We start from the raw sequence: 14,180 nt of genomic DNA, 5'->3' as shown, positions 1-14,180 counted from the left end.
GCGTGGAAAAGTGTGCAGAATGCCTGGGAGCCGGGAGGTCTTAGTGCATGGGGGGGTCCCCTCCTGTGACGGGGGGAGTTGCGGATTCCCCTCTCTTTCAATTCACCCTGGAGACACGGACCCTGCAGCCCTCTAAACGCAGTGGCTCACGCTGTCTTGTAGATGGCCATTTCTCCGTCCCGAATGCCTCAGCCTCCGAACATGATGGGCGCGCACGCCAACAGCATGATGGCCCAGGCGCCTACGCAGAGCCAGTTCCTCCCGCAGAGCCAGTTCCCGTCATCCAGCGGGGCGCTGAGTGTGAGCAGCGTGGGCATGGGGCAGCCGGCGGCGCAGGCTGGCGTTCCACAGGTACTGTCCGTCGTTTTAGTGTCATTTTCTTAATTTTTGTTTGTATATTTTAAATGCTAAGCTTCACATGTGATCCTGAGAGACCCTGGATTTTGAAGAAGGAGGGAGGAAAAATCCCTTGAGTTCACGCTTAATGATTTAGCACCTGTTGGTCTAAACTGCCCAGGCGAAGTCCAGCTAGCTGGGCCATTTGAGTAGTTCCCTTCTTGTTGAGTGTGTTTTCACTCGTTCAGTGTAACGCTGGCGGGGACTGTTTTCCACTCACCTTACTGCCTTTCCCCGACTTCTATTAACTGGTAGAGTGCATCAGATTGCTGCTGTGTACAAATGTACACATATTTAAAACAGACCAACTGTTCTCCTGAGAGGTCAGATTCATTATTTAACTTAACATGAATAACATTGAATAAGAGGCAGTGACTACACTAGATTCACTAAGTAAATACTTATTAATTGTTTTTTAAAATTTTATTTGTTATTATTTATGTTTGGCTTGCTGAGTCTTCCTTGCTGCGTGCAGGCTTTCTCTAGTTGCAGTGAGCGAAAGTTACTGTTGGCGCAGTGCCCAGGCTTCTCACCGGGGCGGCTTCTCTTGTGGAGCATGGCCTCTAGGCTTGAGGGTTTCAGTAGTTGTGGCGCGCAGGCCTAGTTGCCCCACGACGTGTGGAATCTTCCCCGACCAGGGATAGAACCTGTGCCCTCTGCACTGGCAGTTGGATTCTTAACCACTGGGCCACCAGGGAAGCCTGATGCCTATTAATTAATTCTTAATTTGCATAAATTTTATTTCTCTAGCAAAGAGGTCGACAGGTTCGTCCTGTAGGTATTTTCAGCTTGGTGGGCCGTGGGGTAACTGCTCTGCTCCACTGTTGTGACACAGGCAGTCATAGACACGTGCATTCACACGTGAGTGAATGGACAGGCTGCTGGCCAATAAAGCTTTATTGACAGAGACCAGCAGCTAGCTGGGTTTGGCCCTAGGCCCTGTGTGGTTGGCAGATCCCTGCTCTAGATTCAGAGTAGCTTTTTAGTTGGCCCACAGGTAATTCTGAAGCATGTCCCTAGTTGAGAACTACGATACTGAAACATTTCAGTGTTTGAGTAACTCATTTTTTTATAAAAGACAAATACCTTTTCCAGTGGTCTTAGCTGTTGGTGGATATTATGGAACATGAGCTAGTAACTGGAGTGTATGTGTGTGTGTTTAAGCCAGAGATTTCTACACTTACGTAAATCAAAGTCTGATTACTACAAAAGCAGGTTACTATAAGTGTGCAGGTCAATGACATGTTACAAGCGGAACGTTCCCATGTAGTCAGCAGACCTCATCCGGAAACCGTGTCAGGTTCTCATATATTTAATTCTTTATGTCTGCTGCCACATTGTCAGACGGAGGGGAGAACAGTTTTAACTCTCTCTTTTCCTTCTGCCTGTCAGGGGCAGGTGCCGGGGGCTGCTCTTCCCAACCCCCTGAACATGCTTGGGCCCCAGGCCAGCCAGCTGCCTTGCCCACCAGTGACACAGCCGCCACTGCATCAGACCCCGCCTCCCGCCTCCACGGCCGCTGGCATGCCGTCTCTGCAGCACCCAGCAGCTCCCGGGGTGACACCCCCCCAGCCAGCAGCGCCTACCCAGCCATCAACTCCCGCGTCGTCTTCCGGGCAGACTCCCACCCCGACTCCCGGCTCCGTGCCCAGCGCCAGCCAGACGCAGAGTACTCCTACGGTCCAGGCAGCCGCCCAGGCCCAGGTGACCCCGCAGCCTCAGACCCCAGTGCAGCCTCCGTCGGTGGCCACCCCGCAGTCATCGCAGCAGCAGCCGACACCCGTGCACACGCAGCCCCCCGGCACCCCGGTGAGCCCCTCGGCCTGCGGCTGTCTGCCCACAGAGTTGCAAATGAGAACTTGCCCCTGAACAATTGGTCGTGAAGCACCACAGGTCTTGGTGCAGCTGCACAGCGTGTGTGTCTGCAACCTGATGGAGCTGTAACAGGCTGTATGTTCATTCCAGAATGGGCTCTGGAGGCCAAGTTTGGCAGGACACGACTTGTGGTTATCTTCCCAGTTAAACCAGCTTATAGAAATCAGCAACTGAAAGAGCTCGTACATGGGTCCTCTGTAGAATATTTGAACTGTCCATAGCAACATCACCTGTCACAGGTGGTGATCCCTGAGATTTAGTTGTCTTGAGGGTTTGGTAAACAAGTCAGGTTTTTAATTGTACGTACTTTGACCTTATCCGTCAGCCTTGTTTTCCAGCTGGAAGCTCTTTCTTTTTCATGACAAAATGGTACAGCCAGGTTAGCACTTCTGTGGCTCAGATCTCCCCACTCCTCCGGGGAGGTGGCAGTGGCAGGGTCACAGCACATCCTGTGTCCCAGTCCTGTGCTCTGCTGTGGCACCCGGCCGGGCCCCCCAACGTGGGGCCATCCCCACCCACCCCAGGGGCCCGAGGCTACTGTTCCTCACTGAGCCATGGTATCTGTTTTCTTACCAGCCTAACTTAAAAACTTCCTTCCCCCTGAAATGCATTAACTTTATTTGTGGGGACTGAGGACATTTATTTATAAAATGTCAAAATTAATCCCAAGATGAGTCCCAAGATGAGACTTTTTATTTTTCCATAGGGAGTGTTCTTCTTGTTTCTTATTTTATATTATCTCTGAATAAGATCCCTTTATAATGTTATGTTTTGTTTGTTTACTTAAAACTCTTATCAGGTAAATCTTTGAAAACTTGAGAGTTTTTTTGGAGATTTCATTTCTTAATGTTTGTTTACGCCTCTACCACTGTTCCTGCAGTTAACAGGCTAGTTATACACTCTTGTTCCAAGTGAAGTGAAGTCGCTCAGTCATGTCCGACTCTTTGCGACTGCATGGACTGTAGCCTACCAGGCGCCTCCGTCCATGGGATTTTCCAGGCAAGAACCCTGGAGTGGGTTGCTATTTCCTTCTCCAGGAGATCTTCCCAGCCCAGGGATTAAACCTGGAGCTTCCCCTGTGGCTCAGCTGGTAAAGAATCTGCCTGCAATGCGGGAGACCTGGGTTTGATCCCTGGGTTGGGAAGATCCCCTGGAGACAGAAAGGCTACCCACTCCAGTATTCTGGCCTGCAGAATTCCATGGATTGTATAGTCCATGGGGTCTCAAAGAGTCGGACACGACTGAGCAACTTTCACTTCACTTCACTCCCACATTGTAGATAGACACTTTACCATCTGAGCCACCAGGGAAGTCCATATTGGTACCTTATTCCCCTTCTGACAGTGTATATACACATATTTATTATTCATCCTTTTAACAAAACCATTAGTATCATTGTTGGAAAGAATTGAATTTAAAATAGGTTCTCTGACTTATGTAGAAAATTCCCAGAAGATAATTTTCTGTCATAGTGTAGAAAGCTTCTGCTCTCGCATCTCTGCATCGTTGGCAAGAAGTCAGTTGTGTGTCTGCCTGATGACTTCTCTGGAACTCTTCCTTTAACTCTTGCGTTCTTCAGTTCTCTCAAATAGGGGTGCCTATTAGGTTAGTATTGAGAAACATTAACATGGATCTGTGTTGGGTAAGCAACAGGGTTTAAGATCATCTGTGTTGTTTACAAAGATAAGTGATTTTGGTTTCCCCACAGCTTTCCCAGACAGCAGCCAGCATTGATAACAGGGTCCCCACTCCATCCTCAGTGGCCAGCGCCGAAACCAACTCCCAGCAGCCAGGCCCCGAGGTGCCACTGCTGGAGATGAAGGCCGAGATCAAGACTGAGGACACAGAGCCCGATGCTGGGGAGCCCAAGGGAGAGCCCGGGGCTGCGGTAGGTGCCTTTCCTGGACATGGGTGGATGTGCTGCACACGGAGGCGCCAACACGTGTCATGTTTCACTACCCCACTCAGTTATGGTTCACGTGAGGAAGAGATTAGAAACAGATTGGTTGTTTATTTTTAGATATTAGGTATGGGTTTATTTTTATTTTGCCAGAAGTGAAGAGCACTGGCTTATATTTTAATGTTTAAATCATCCAACAACTCTTTCATTGCTGTTCCTCATTCATTTATAATTCTCCAGAGGCAGGCTGCTCACGGGGTGTGTTCTTTTACTAATTAACCTGTGGCAGAAGTTGAAAACTGGCAGACCGTGGGCTGAACTCAGCCTATAAATGTATTTTGTTTGGCCCACACAGTATTTTTAAAATGGGAAATTACAAATAATACTCTAGACTTCTGGCTTTTCTTGAAAAATGAGGAGCTTTGCCAGCACTGTGTGGCAGCAGAGCAGTCTGGGTGGGAGCGCCGGCATGTTGCTCAGGCGGGTCACGGCCGCTCCAGTTTGCGGAGTGCCCCCCTGCTCCCCACTGCCGCCCTCCACGCTTCCTGCTGTTCTCGTGGGCTTCATCTGCCAGGCCTCTGAGCAGTTGGACTTTCCATCCTTCCCACAGTTTTCGAGGGAATTCTTGTTCCAAACTAGAAATACACGTAAAACTACTGGAGAGGTAGTGGTATATGCAGTGTGTGTGTTTAAGCCTGTAATGCACTGGCACTGTATTAAAGTGACTCCCAGGCATTCGACCTCTCCTTGTGGGAGAGAGAGAGTGATCGATGTAGCTCTGACTCGGGGAGGTTTTAACAAGCCTGTAGAGACGGAGCCTTCCGATAAGGCTGGGTGATAACAAAAGTCTCTCATAGTCATGTATCTGTGTCTGTGACTCTGTTTTTCCCAAGATGATGGAGGAGGACTTACAAGGATCTTCTCAAGTTAAAGAAGAAACAGACCCAACAGAGCAGAAGTCAGAACCAATGGAAGTGGATGAAAAGAAAACTGAAGTGAAGGTCGAAGCTAAAGAGGAAGAAGAGGGCAGCACCAATGGCACAGCCTCTCAGTCCACGTCCCCTTCGCAGCCTCGCAAGAAAAGTAGGTCGTGTTCTCGGGGACTTACGTGGCACTGCTTTTCCATCATGTTAGGAGTGCATTATGTGGATGCAAAGCTAAAGCAAAAAAAGAATTCCATTCCTTCCTGTTGCCCTTCTTACTGGCCATTACCCCAGTTTTAGAAATGGTGACAGCTGGACTCGAGGGCACCGGCCCTCAGGGTCTGTGCTAGGGCTCTGAGGGGCAGCCCACACCCAGCCTCTCCAAGGTGGTGCTGGCTTTACTTGGCATGCCGTGGACACCCACTGATGGGCTCCAGTGATAAGGTGACCAGGAGCTTGATGCTGGAGAGTTACTACCATGGCAACACATGGGCCATTAAGTTTGTAGGTTTCTGCTGGTGCAGATGGAACTGAATCCAGAGTCAGGGGCTGGGAGCATAGAACCAGTGACCAGTGCAGCGGGAGGAGGGCGGCAGAGAAGGGAAAATGCTGGAGTTCTGAGTAAGCAGGCTGAGCCAGGCTCACGGTGGAGGTCAGATAGAATCCATCTGAGATGTGTCCAAAGTAGGGAGGAGGAAACAGTGTCAGAAAATTGTCAGGTGACAGAAATGTGAGACGAGGCTCAGTGGTTCAGGGGTGCAGGTGATGCGTTTAGGAATGATGGCAGAAAAACTCAGAGGCTGATGCTGTACAGTCCTGCTACCCTGGGACCCTGGGGATCACAGAGGACAGTAAGCCTCGGGCTTGTGGTCTCAGACCTCTTTACACTCCTAAAAATTGACCATCGCAGAGAAGTTATTGTTTGTATGGATCATCTATCACTTCTACTCTGCTGGATGTCTTTTTAAACATTTATTTTAAAGTGAATCTGTTTCATGGCACCCATAAGTAACACACTTCTGTGAAAAATAACTTCCACAACAAAAATAATTGGAATGGTGACATTGTTTTTCACAATTTTGTTTCTCGGAGAATTAAGTGAACACAGCTGGATTCTCATAGCTACCTGTCCCTTCACTGTTGTATTCTGTTGTTTGAAGGACATGGAGAAAATCCAGCCCCACTCAGATAAGTAGCTGATAGACAAGAGTATTTTAACATTTAATAGCCTTTTCAGGTACTTGTAGATAATTCTTTCGTGATACTACACCAAAATTCAACAAGTAGAAGCTTCTTAAAGGCTGGTTGCAGTGTGAAGTCTGAATCCATAGCCCGGAATTTCTCGTGCTCTACAATTTTTCTGTCTTGTACTCAGACTGGCTCTTTTGCCATTGTATGCCTTTTTTTTTTAAGCATGATCCTTTGGTCATTTGGGAATTTGGCTCATCTTCCAAGTGTTGGCATACTTTATTATGTGATATTTTTTAAAAATCACATTTATTAATATCACTGTGACTCACTTTAAAAAGTCTTGCAAATTTTGACAAGCTGTCAAGCTTGTGTAGCAGATACAAATTTTTCAAAAATTCTAATTTTTTGATGAAAGTCCAAATTTTATCATTGGTAGCAAATAGCATCAGTTGTCCTGGAAGTAACTGGTGTACTTTGTTCATTTTTGAGAAACTGTCTGTCGTGTATCCAGATCTGAGTAACCATAGCTTGTCTGTCAGCCATTCTCTCTAGTTTTGTGTGTTTGTGAGAAATTGCAGTTACTTCAGCTCTTAGCTCAGCACTTAGACGAGTGCTTTCTCTGAAGACGACGACTGCCTGCAGCAGAAATGCTTTCTGACAGCTTCCCGGTTTGTCACGCAGAATAAAAGAATATGTAGCCAAGGGCTGAGACTTAATGAAAGTAAGGCTTTTTGCTCCTTCATCAAGGACATTTGTTAAGTGCAGATGGCGTTTAACCTGTGTATGCAAGACAGCCCTGAAGAGCGCGTGGCCGCTGAGTCAAGTTTGGAGCTGCAGCCTGGTCATGTTGCCGCGCTGGAGTCCACGGTGTTCCCTGTTGCTCTTGCCCTTTCTGTGTGTATGTCAACACACAGTGCAAAAAGCGAATGATGACCTAGTGTTACCGGGAAAATCATTTTGCATCATGAATTGGATTTCACACACCCTAGAAAACCCCTGACAGTGCTAGAACTTTCTGCAATGATGGAAGTGCCATATGTCTCCCCTCTCTGTAACCACCTCTGCCTCTGAGGTGGAACCAGCTGTGTGTGGCTCCTCAGCACTTGAAGTGTGACAGGTGTGCCTGAGGAAGTGGGTTTTTACTTTATTTAATATTAATTCATTTCCATTCAGGTAGCCGCACAGGCTGGTGCGGTCCCCATAGACAGCATGGGGATCCCCAAGTCATCCGTGGGCCATGCTGTGGACACTGCTGATGTGGCCCCTCTGGTTGTCTGGAGAAGGTTTCAAGCCAGAGAAGTGGAGTGACTTGCTCATGGGACACCGCACTGGTCGGTGGCAGGAACTTGTTTCAAGTACAGCTCCTCTGACTGCTACCTCCACTCATTTGGAGTCTTGTCACATCAACATAGTGGTTAAAGACAGGAGTTAGAAATGACTTTTCCTTGCCATAGGTTTTAAATGTTCAGTGAATGAATGAGCAGTCGTCCAGAGTGAGACACGTGTAAGCGCCGTAAGAGATCAACTCCGGAAGCCCAGCAGGTCTGGGGCAGTGCATCAGCAAACTGTCTGGGCTGCCAGGGAGGGCGTGTTTTGGACTGTGTGCGTCCTTGGGGTTTTGTGGCAGCTGCCGGTGCCTGCCTTGTGCGGGGAAGGCAGCCACAGACACACATGCACAGATGAGCATGGCTGTGTTCCGATAAAGCTTTCTTTTGGAAGACTAAACAGTGATTTTGTGTAATTCACGTATCATGAAATATTATTCTTTTTTTCCCTAACCATTAAAAATCTTAAAAACTATTCTCAGTTCCCAGGCCCATACAAAGGCAGGCAGCTGGCCAGATTTAGCCTGTGGGTCATGGTTTGCTGACCCCTGATTTAGAAGAATGAAGAAGCTATTGATTAACTAAAGAATTGTTTTCTTATAAAGAGTTATTCAAAGAAAACCAAGCTCTGTAAAAGCAGACTGGAAGAAAAAGGGTTAGCTGAGGGCAGGGTTTGCCTGTGTTTCACAGCTCCACGGGGCACACCTGCTCTGGACATGGCTTTGCGCCTGCAGGGGAATGTCTCTACTGGGTGACCCCGGTGCTCACTGACCGCCAGGCGATCTGCAGCGCAGGGGGCCAATCAGGACACTTGGGCAGTCCCTGCTCTGGTGGCAGTAAGCCCTCTAGAAACTTCCCAACCAGTGCCTGTTTCTGTCATTGTACTCAATACAATTTTTATGGTATTTTAGTCTGATTTATAAATTTACAACTTACCATGCATCCGTTCTAGAAAATACTTTCAAAATCCGAAAAACTATAAAGTGGAAACCTCCTATCACTTAGGACCTGAGCCATCAGAACCCGTCCGCAGTATTTGCCTCTCTCTGATGATTGGGCTGTGCACTGGAGTGTGTGCTAGCGAGGGTCTTAAGACACTCACTGCCTTCACGGTTCCCGCACCCTTGCAGTTCACGAGGGGCTTGTGTGAACGAATGGCAACCAGTGTTTATGCTTACGTCGGTGACACCACGAAGTGTAGTAGGAAGTGAGTGGGCCGGGAGCTTGGAAACGTGGTTATTGATTGCTACTTGTGCAAGGCGACAATAGAGAACTTTTGGGGAGAATGCATATTTTTGTAGCTTCCTTATGTTGTACGTTTGTTGGTGAGGTTGTAACAAAACCATCTGTCTCAGGTGGTCTGAGTTTACTTCCGCCCAGGACAGAGAAGTTTCTTCTGAGGAGAAAAGGTCCATTCTGGTGAACACGGCTCTGTTTCCACACATTTGATCGGTGAGGCAGATTTGGAAGTTAGCTTCAATTTTTTTCTGTTCCAACAGAATTTGGCGTTGGAAATCTTTTGTTGAGCAAGCAGACTTCTCAGTGTGGTAGTTTTGCCTCGTGATGTGGATGCAGTTTTAAAAACCCTAGTGTGACTATGTTCTCAGAACCCTTGCATGGTAGCTTGAGAAAGTGCTCACGGCCAGGAGGAAGGTGACTTGGGCCTTCTCAGAAGCACCCCAGCTTCCATTGAAAAGCTCTGCAGGAGGAGTCTGGGTGCCTTGTCAACAGTGTCGTTTCCTGTGTTTTCTAACTGCAGTCTTCAAGCCGGAGGAGTTGCGCCAGGCTCTGATGCCAACCCTGGAAGCTCTGTACCGACAGGATCCAGAGTCCTTACCTTTTCGGCAGCCTGTGGATCCTCAGCTCCTGGGAATTCCAGTAAGTGGATGTTGTGAAAACACTGTGGCTTTTCCAGTGTGCTTCAGGAGCATCCACGACACTTGCTTAATCTCTCTAAATTGAGTAGAGTAAGATTTTTTTCCCCTGAATGTAAAGAAATTAGTTCTTTGTCAAAATAGTAATATACTTTTGTCTTACTAACTGAAATGTGTGTGTTCCCCCACCCCATTCCATTAAGCCCCAGGGTCATGGGGGGATGTGGGGAGACGGGGAAGCCCAGCCTGGGGCATGCAGCCTCTGTTGCCTTGCTTTACTTGTGGCTAAGACTTTGTCCACAAGAGTGGGTTTAAAGAATTGGTGGTGAAAGTCCCTTATAAACCACATGGGCCTCTCACTTTGGTATCCCTGGGTGCTCTTGCAAAGGCCGTGGTGAACAAATAGGTTCTATTTAGCCTTATTACTGTTTTTGTGTTTGTCTTAAGTTTCATTTTGCTTGCTAGGACCAAAAGTAAATCTCTAGAAAAACATACTGTCTGATAAATATGCTTACCGTTTTAATTCAGTCGATCAAAATCTTATTTTTAAAATCTGACACTAAAGGACATCTTTTATTAAATTATTCATTTAATCTTTTTTTCTTTAAATTTGCTTTTGAAGTAATATGATCACACTTAGAAATAGTAACTATCATCATAGAGTAAAACCAGAGGAAGGTCAGGAGTTGCTCTCTTTTTGGTCACTCGTTAGGTTACACTGGTACTTCCTGCTGTTTTAAGGTAAAGCTGCCAGATAAGGCTTACATTTGGGGTTTGGGAACAGCTAGACTGAGACCCTTTTGTCTTTCAGGATTACTTTGACATTGTGAAGAATCCCATGGACCTTTCCACCATCAAGCGGAAGCTGGATACAGGGCAGTACCAGGAGCCCTGGCAGTATGTAGACGACGTCTGGCTCATGTTCAACAATGCCTGGCTCTACAATCGGAAGACATCCCGGGTCTACAAGTTCTGCAGCAAACTCGCAGAGGTCTTTGAGCAGGAGATTGACCCCGTCATGCAGTCCCTTGGATATTGCTGTGGACGCAAGGTACAGTTGGAACATTTTTGAATTCAGCCAAAGAGGATGTTATGAGGATATGATGGACTCGATACTTGGGCCACACCTGTATATTGAGAAGGACCCAGATGGAGTTCAGTCTATTGTAAAACAGTTGGTTGTCTGAAGCTAGAAGTGTTTATGGGTCAAGCATTCCTGGCTGCCCTGGTGTCCATTCATCTCTCTGTAATAAATGTCCCTTAGACACTAATTCTGTCCCATTTTATCCAAAAATATCTTCAAAATTAACAAGAATCATTAAAAGACTACTCAGTGTACTAACAACTAATTTACTAGCTAAATCTAGTTCTCCATATCAGACAGAGCATTACATGACAGTAAATGCATTTATTTTTAATATTTTCTCCTTTGTTTTTGCAGTATGAGTTTTCCCCACAGACTCTGTGCTGCTACGGGAAGCAGCTATGTACAATTCCTCGAGATGCTGCCTACTACAGCTATCAGAATAGGTAAGCACTGAGCAGTTTTCTGAATTACGGGACAGAAAGAAGGTCTTAGGGCAAGGCACGCTCATCTGATTGCAGCTTGCTTACATTATTTCTTTCTTGAAGTTTCAGTGAAATAGGCCGAAGTTACATTGCTTCTCTCTTCCCAGTCACTCAGTTAGGCCCAGGGTCTCTTAACTTACAAGCATGCTTGTATAGTATAGAATTTCAACTCAAAGCTGCTTGCTGCACTCTTTGGATTAGGAACATTCGTTAAGCCATAATGTCACCATATGAGAAAGAATTGGAGTTGAAGTTAACTCTAATAAAGGTTGATGGGCCTTTTTCAAGATACTAATAAAGTTGAAGCCTTGTATTTTATCAGTCTGACTGTAAATATTTGCCTAGGTAAATTGACCTGCATAGGCTGATGGAAAGACTTGTGTTTATACTGATTCATTAAAGAATTGAGTTTATGAATGACTCCCTGTCAGGAGGTGGCCTTTTCAGGGCTTAGCGAGTGACAGGGATGCTTGAGAAATCTTGATTCTTCTCTTGAAATGTGGAGATGGCCAAAGAGTAGATCTCTTGTCTTAAGTAGAAGGAGAATGAAAATAATTTTTGTTGTTGATCCCCTTACCTAAATATGGCTTCCTGGTTTGGGGGCTTGTCTTGAAAATTAAGCTCCGAGGTATCCATGGCTCTAAGTGTCCATAGCATGAGGGCATCCTGCCTTGAAACGGGTGGTATTTCTTGGTCATATTCAGTTACCTTGCCTCCATTTCATGAACTGACAACTGAATTCTTTATGTGACCAAGATGAAGCTTCGTGCCTGTTCTTTGTCTTTAGGTTCAGGTATTAAATGTCAGCTTTTGGGTCTGATGTTTGATTATTTTTATCTTACTTGCTTGTAGTAATTGCATATGTTCTAACACTTCAAAGAAGATAAGTACAAGGCTTTTTACTTACTCAACGGTACGTGCAGAGGCCTGAATGATTTGGAAGTTATTTTTCTTCCAATTACATTTTTTAAAATTATTCTTTAAAAAAATATGTAGGGAATTCCCTGGCAGTCCAGTGGTTAGGATTCAGGGCTTTCACTGTGGTGGCCTAGGTTCAATCCTTGGTCAGGAAACTAAGGTCCTACAAGCCACATGGCACAGCTGGGAAAAAAAAAAAGGTTAAAATTTAAAAAATCTCACCATATTTAAGTTCATTAACAGCTCCCACCAAAATGCTGTTGGGAAAAAAAACAAAAACAAAAACAGTTGACCTAAAAATATCTTAAGACAAGATTTCTAAGCCTAGTCTGGCTCGCTTATCCCAGTGAGATGCTGGTTCCAGGAAAAGATGTGAGTCCCCAACAGGCATCTCTAGCGGAAGTGCTGCTGACACAGCTGTCCTGATGAAAATATTTCAACATTTGGAATTTAATTTCTCCTTTAGCATGCTCTTCTATCCCTGGAAGCATTTTAATACTAAAAGTTTGAAATGATATCATAGCCTTCGTAGTGGAGTCTCTCCCCAGTGTCAAGTGTTGTTTTGGGAGTTCTGGCCCCTCCTTTTACAGTTTTAGCCCAAAGACCTTTGGCATAGCCCAGAACCTGCTTGTTGATGGTGTGGGCACAGTAACACCCCCATTTGACACCCTTCGCTGTCTCCAATGAGGCAATGAGTAGGAACTCACTTTGGGAACTGATAGGCGCCAGACAAAGCAAAGTCATGAAATCTTAAGGAAATAGGTTAAAATGAACTCTGAAAAATGCCCCCACTAATTAAGTCCAGAAGGAAAAGCAGACAGCAGAGTACTTACCACCATCTCTCCAGTTTGGGGCCTTTTCCTTGTGGGCTTCACTGTTCCTGGGTCCTTTGGCCCCCACCTTTGCTGAGTTGCACAGACTTTGGCCATATTTAAGTGGAGAGCAGTTGTAGTTCAATAGGACAGGTAGCATCAGCGTCCACTACTGCCCCCTCAGAGGGCGGTGTTGATGGAAGGATTCTTTTGAAAGTTTTGAAATGTCCAGTTAGATTTCTGTGTAGGATTTAATTTTACTGAACAAAAGTGATGTCTTTTCCTTAAGAGTAGAAACATAAATAAAGGAGTTCTTTTTTACATAAAAGACATTTTAAGAGTGTGAGCATACCACTCCTCAGCTGAATCTCACAAGGTGTGCTTCCTGGAATACGGAAATGGAAGCGACACCGTGTTGTGAGTCTGAAAGCAGTGGTCTAGTTCTGTGATGGACATTTCAACTGCTTCCATTTTTATTCTTAGCCTTGACTGTTTAAGAGAACGCTGTGGTGTTCTTTTGAATAATTGTTTTGGCATTTATAGTTCTAAACTGTTGGGCACTTAGAATAGGAAATTCTACGAACCGTTTAAACAAGTGAAACTAATTTATAAGCTAGTGTATGGTTACATTTTCACTTGTTGCCATACTTTGAAATTTTTCAAGTAAGTCATGTTGGGAAAACCACTCTATAGATTTTTCCAGTTATTACTGATAGAGGAGAATAGATATCTATTATCCCAGTTATTTGTGTATACTTATATGGTACTTAAAACAATCTGCATTTGAAAATTTACTCCATACATTCAGTTACCCTTACCGATGAACTGTGCAGTGACACTTGCCAACTTTAGGTACCCAGATGTACATCGTCATCAGATCCTGTGAGGCATTTCTCCTTTACAGTTCCATATTCATCAAACTGCTTCCTTCATGTCAGGCAGAAGGTCATCTAGGCTCTTACGGCTGGAAAGAACCATTATGTGTTTCCAGGGTGAATAAAGATGGGGCAGGCTGGCATTAACATCTGCCACCTGCTGATTCCCGAAGTGGCTCCTACCTGCTGGGCCAGATGGGTGGCTGTGCCTCCTCTGTGGGCTGTCGTCATCTCAGAAGGGTGCTCCAGGGAGGCCCAGGCCCTTCCCCCGTCCCCTCCCCGTCCACCTGAGGAAGTTTGGTCCTCCAGCATCTCTACCCTGGCCCTGGGACAGGCACTCTGTCCCTTCCAGTTCTGACCCTGAGGTCCTTAGGGATGGGAGTGAGTTATACGCAGACAGCGTAGGTTTCTGCAGCCACCCGGGGGCTGCCATTCAGCCACCCGTGCTCTGTTCTGGGCCAGTTTCCTCCAGTGGAAATTATGGGTTTATGATTCCTGTTCTGTAGATGTTGCTAGGTGTCA

The 14,180-nt window shown here is 45.9% G+C and overlaps 1 protein-coding gene across 1 annotated transcript in view; it reads left to right on the top strand.

The window, feature by feature from the left end:
- The window catches only part of CREBBP (CREB binding protein), a 121,234-nt gene that overhangs the window by 87,785 nt on the left and 19,269 nt on the right, over window positions 1-14,180 (top strand). Inside the window, exons 13-19 of the mRNA XM_018040244.1 lie at window positions 163-351; window positions 1,789-2,205; window positions 3,980-4,159; window positions 5,065-5,254; window positions 9,370-9,488; window positions 10,296-10,535; window positions 10,926-11,014. Coding sequence (XP_017895733.1) covers window positions 163-351; window positions 1,789-2,205; window positions 3,980-4,159; window positions 5,065-5,254; window positions 9,370-9,488; window positions 10,296-10,535; window positions 10,926-11,014 — 1,424 coding nt within the window. The remainder of the gene's footprint in view (window positions 1-162; window positions 352-1,788; window positions 2,206-3,979; window positions 4,160-5,064; window positions 5,255-9,369; window positions 9,489-10,295; window positions 10,536-10,925; window positions 11,015-14,180) is intronic.

This window comes from Capra hircus, chromosome 25 (assembly GCF_001704415.2).
Source record: "Capra hircus breed San Clemente chromosome 25, ASM170441v1, whole genome shotgun sequence".
In the NCBI taxonomy this organism is placed as follows: domain Eukaryota; kingdom Metazoa; phylum Chordata; class Mammalia; order Artiodactyla; family Bovidae; genus Capra; species Capra hircus.
The sequence above is the reverse complement of the archived record's forward strand: the minus strand, read 5'-3'. Positions and strand labels throughout refer to the sequence as shown.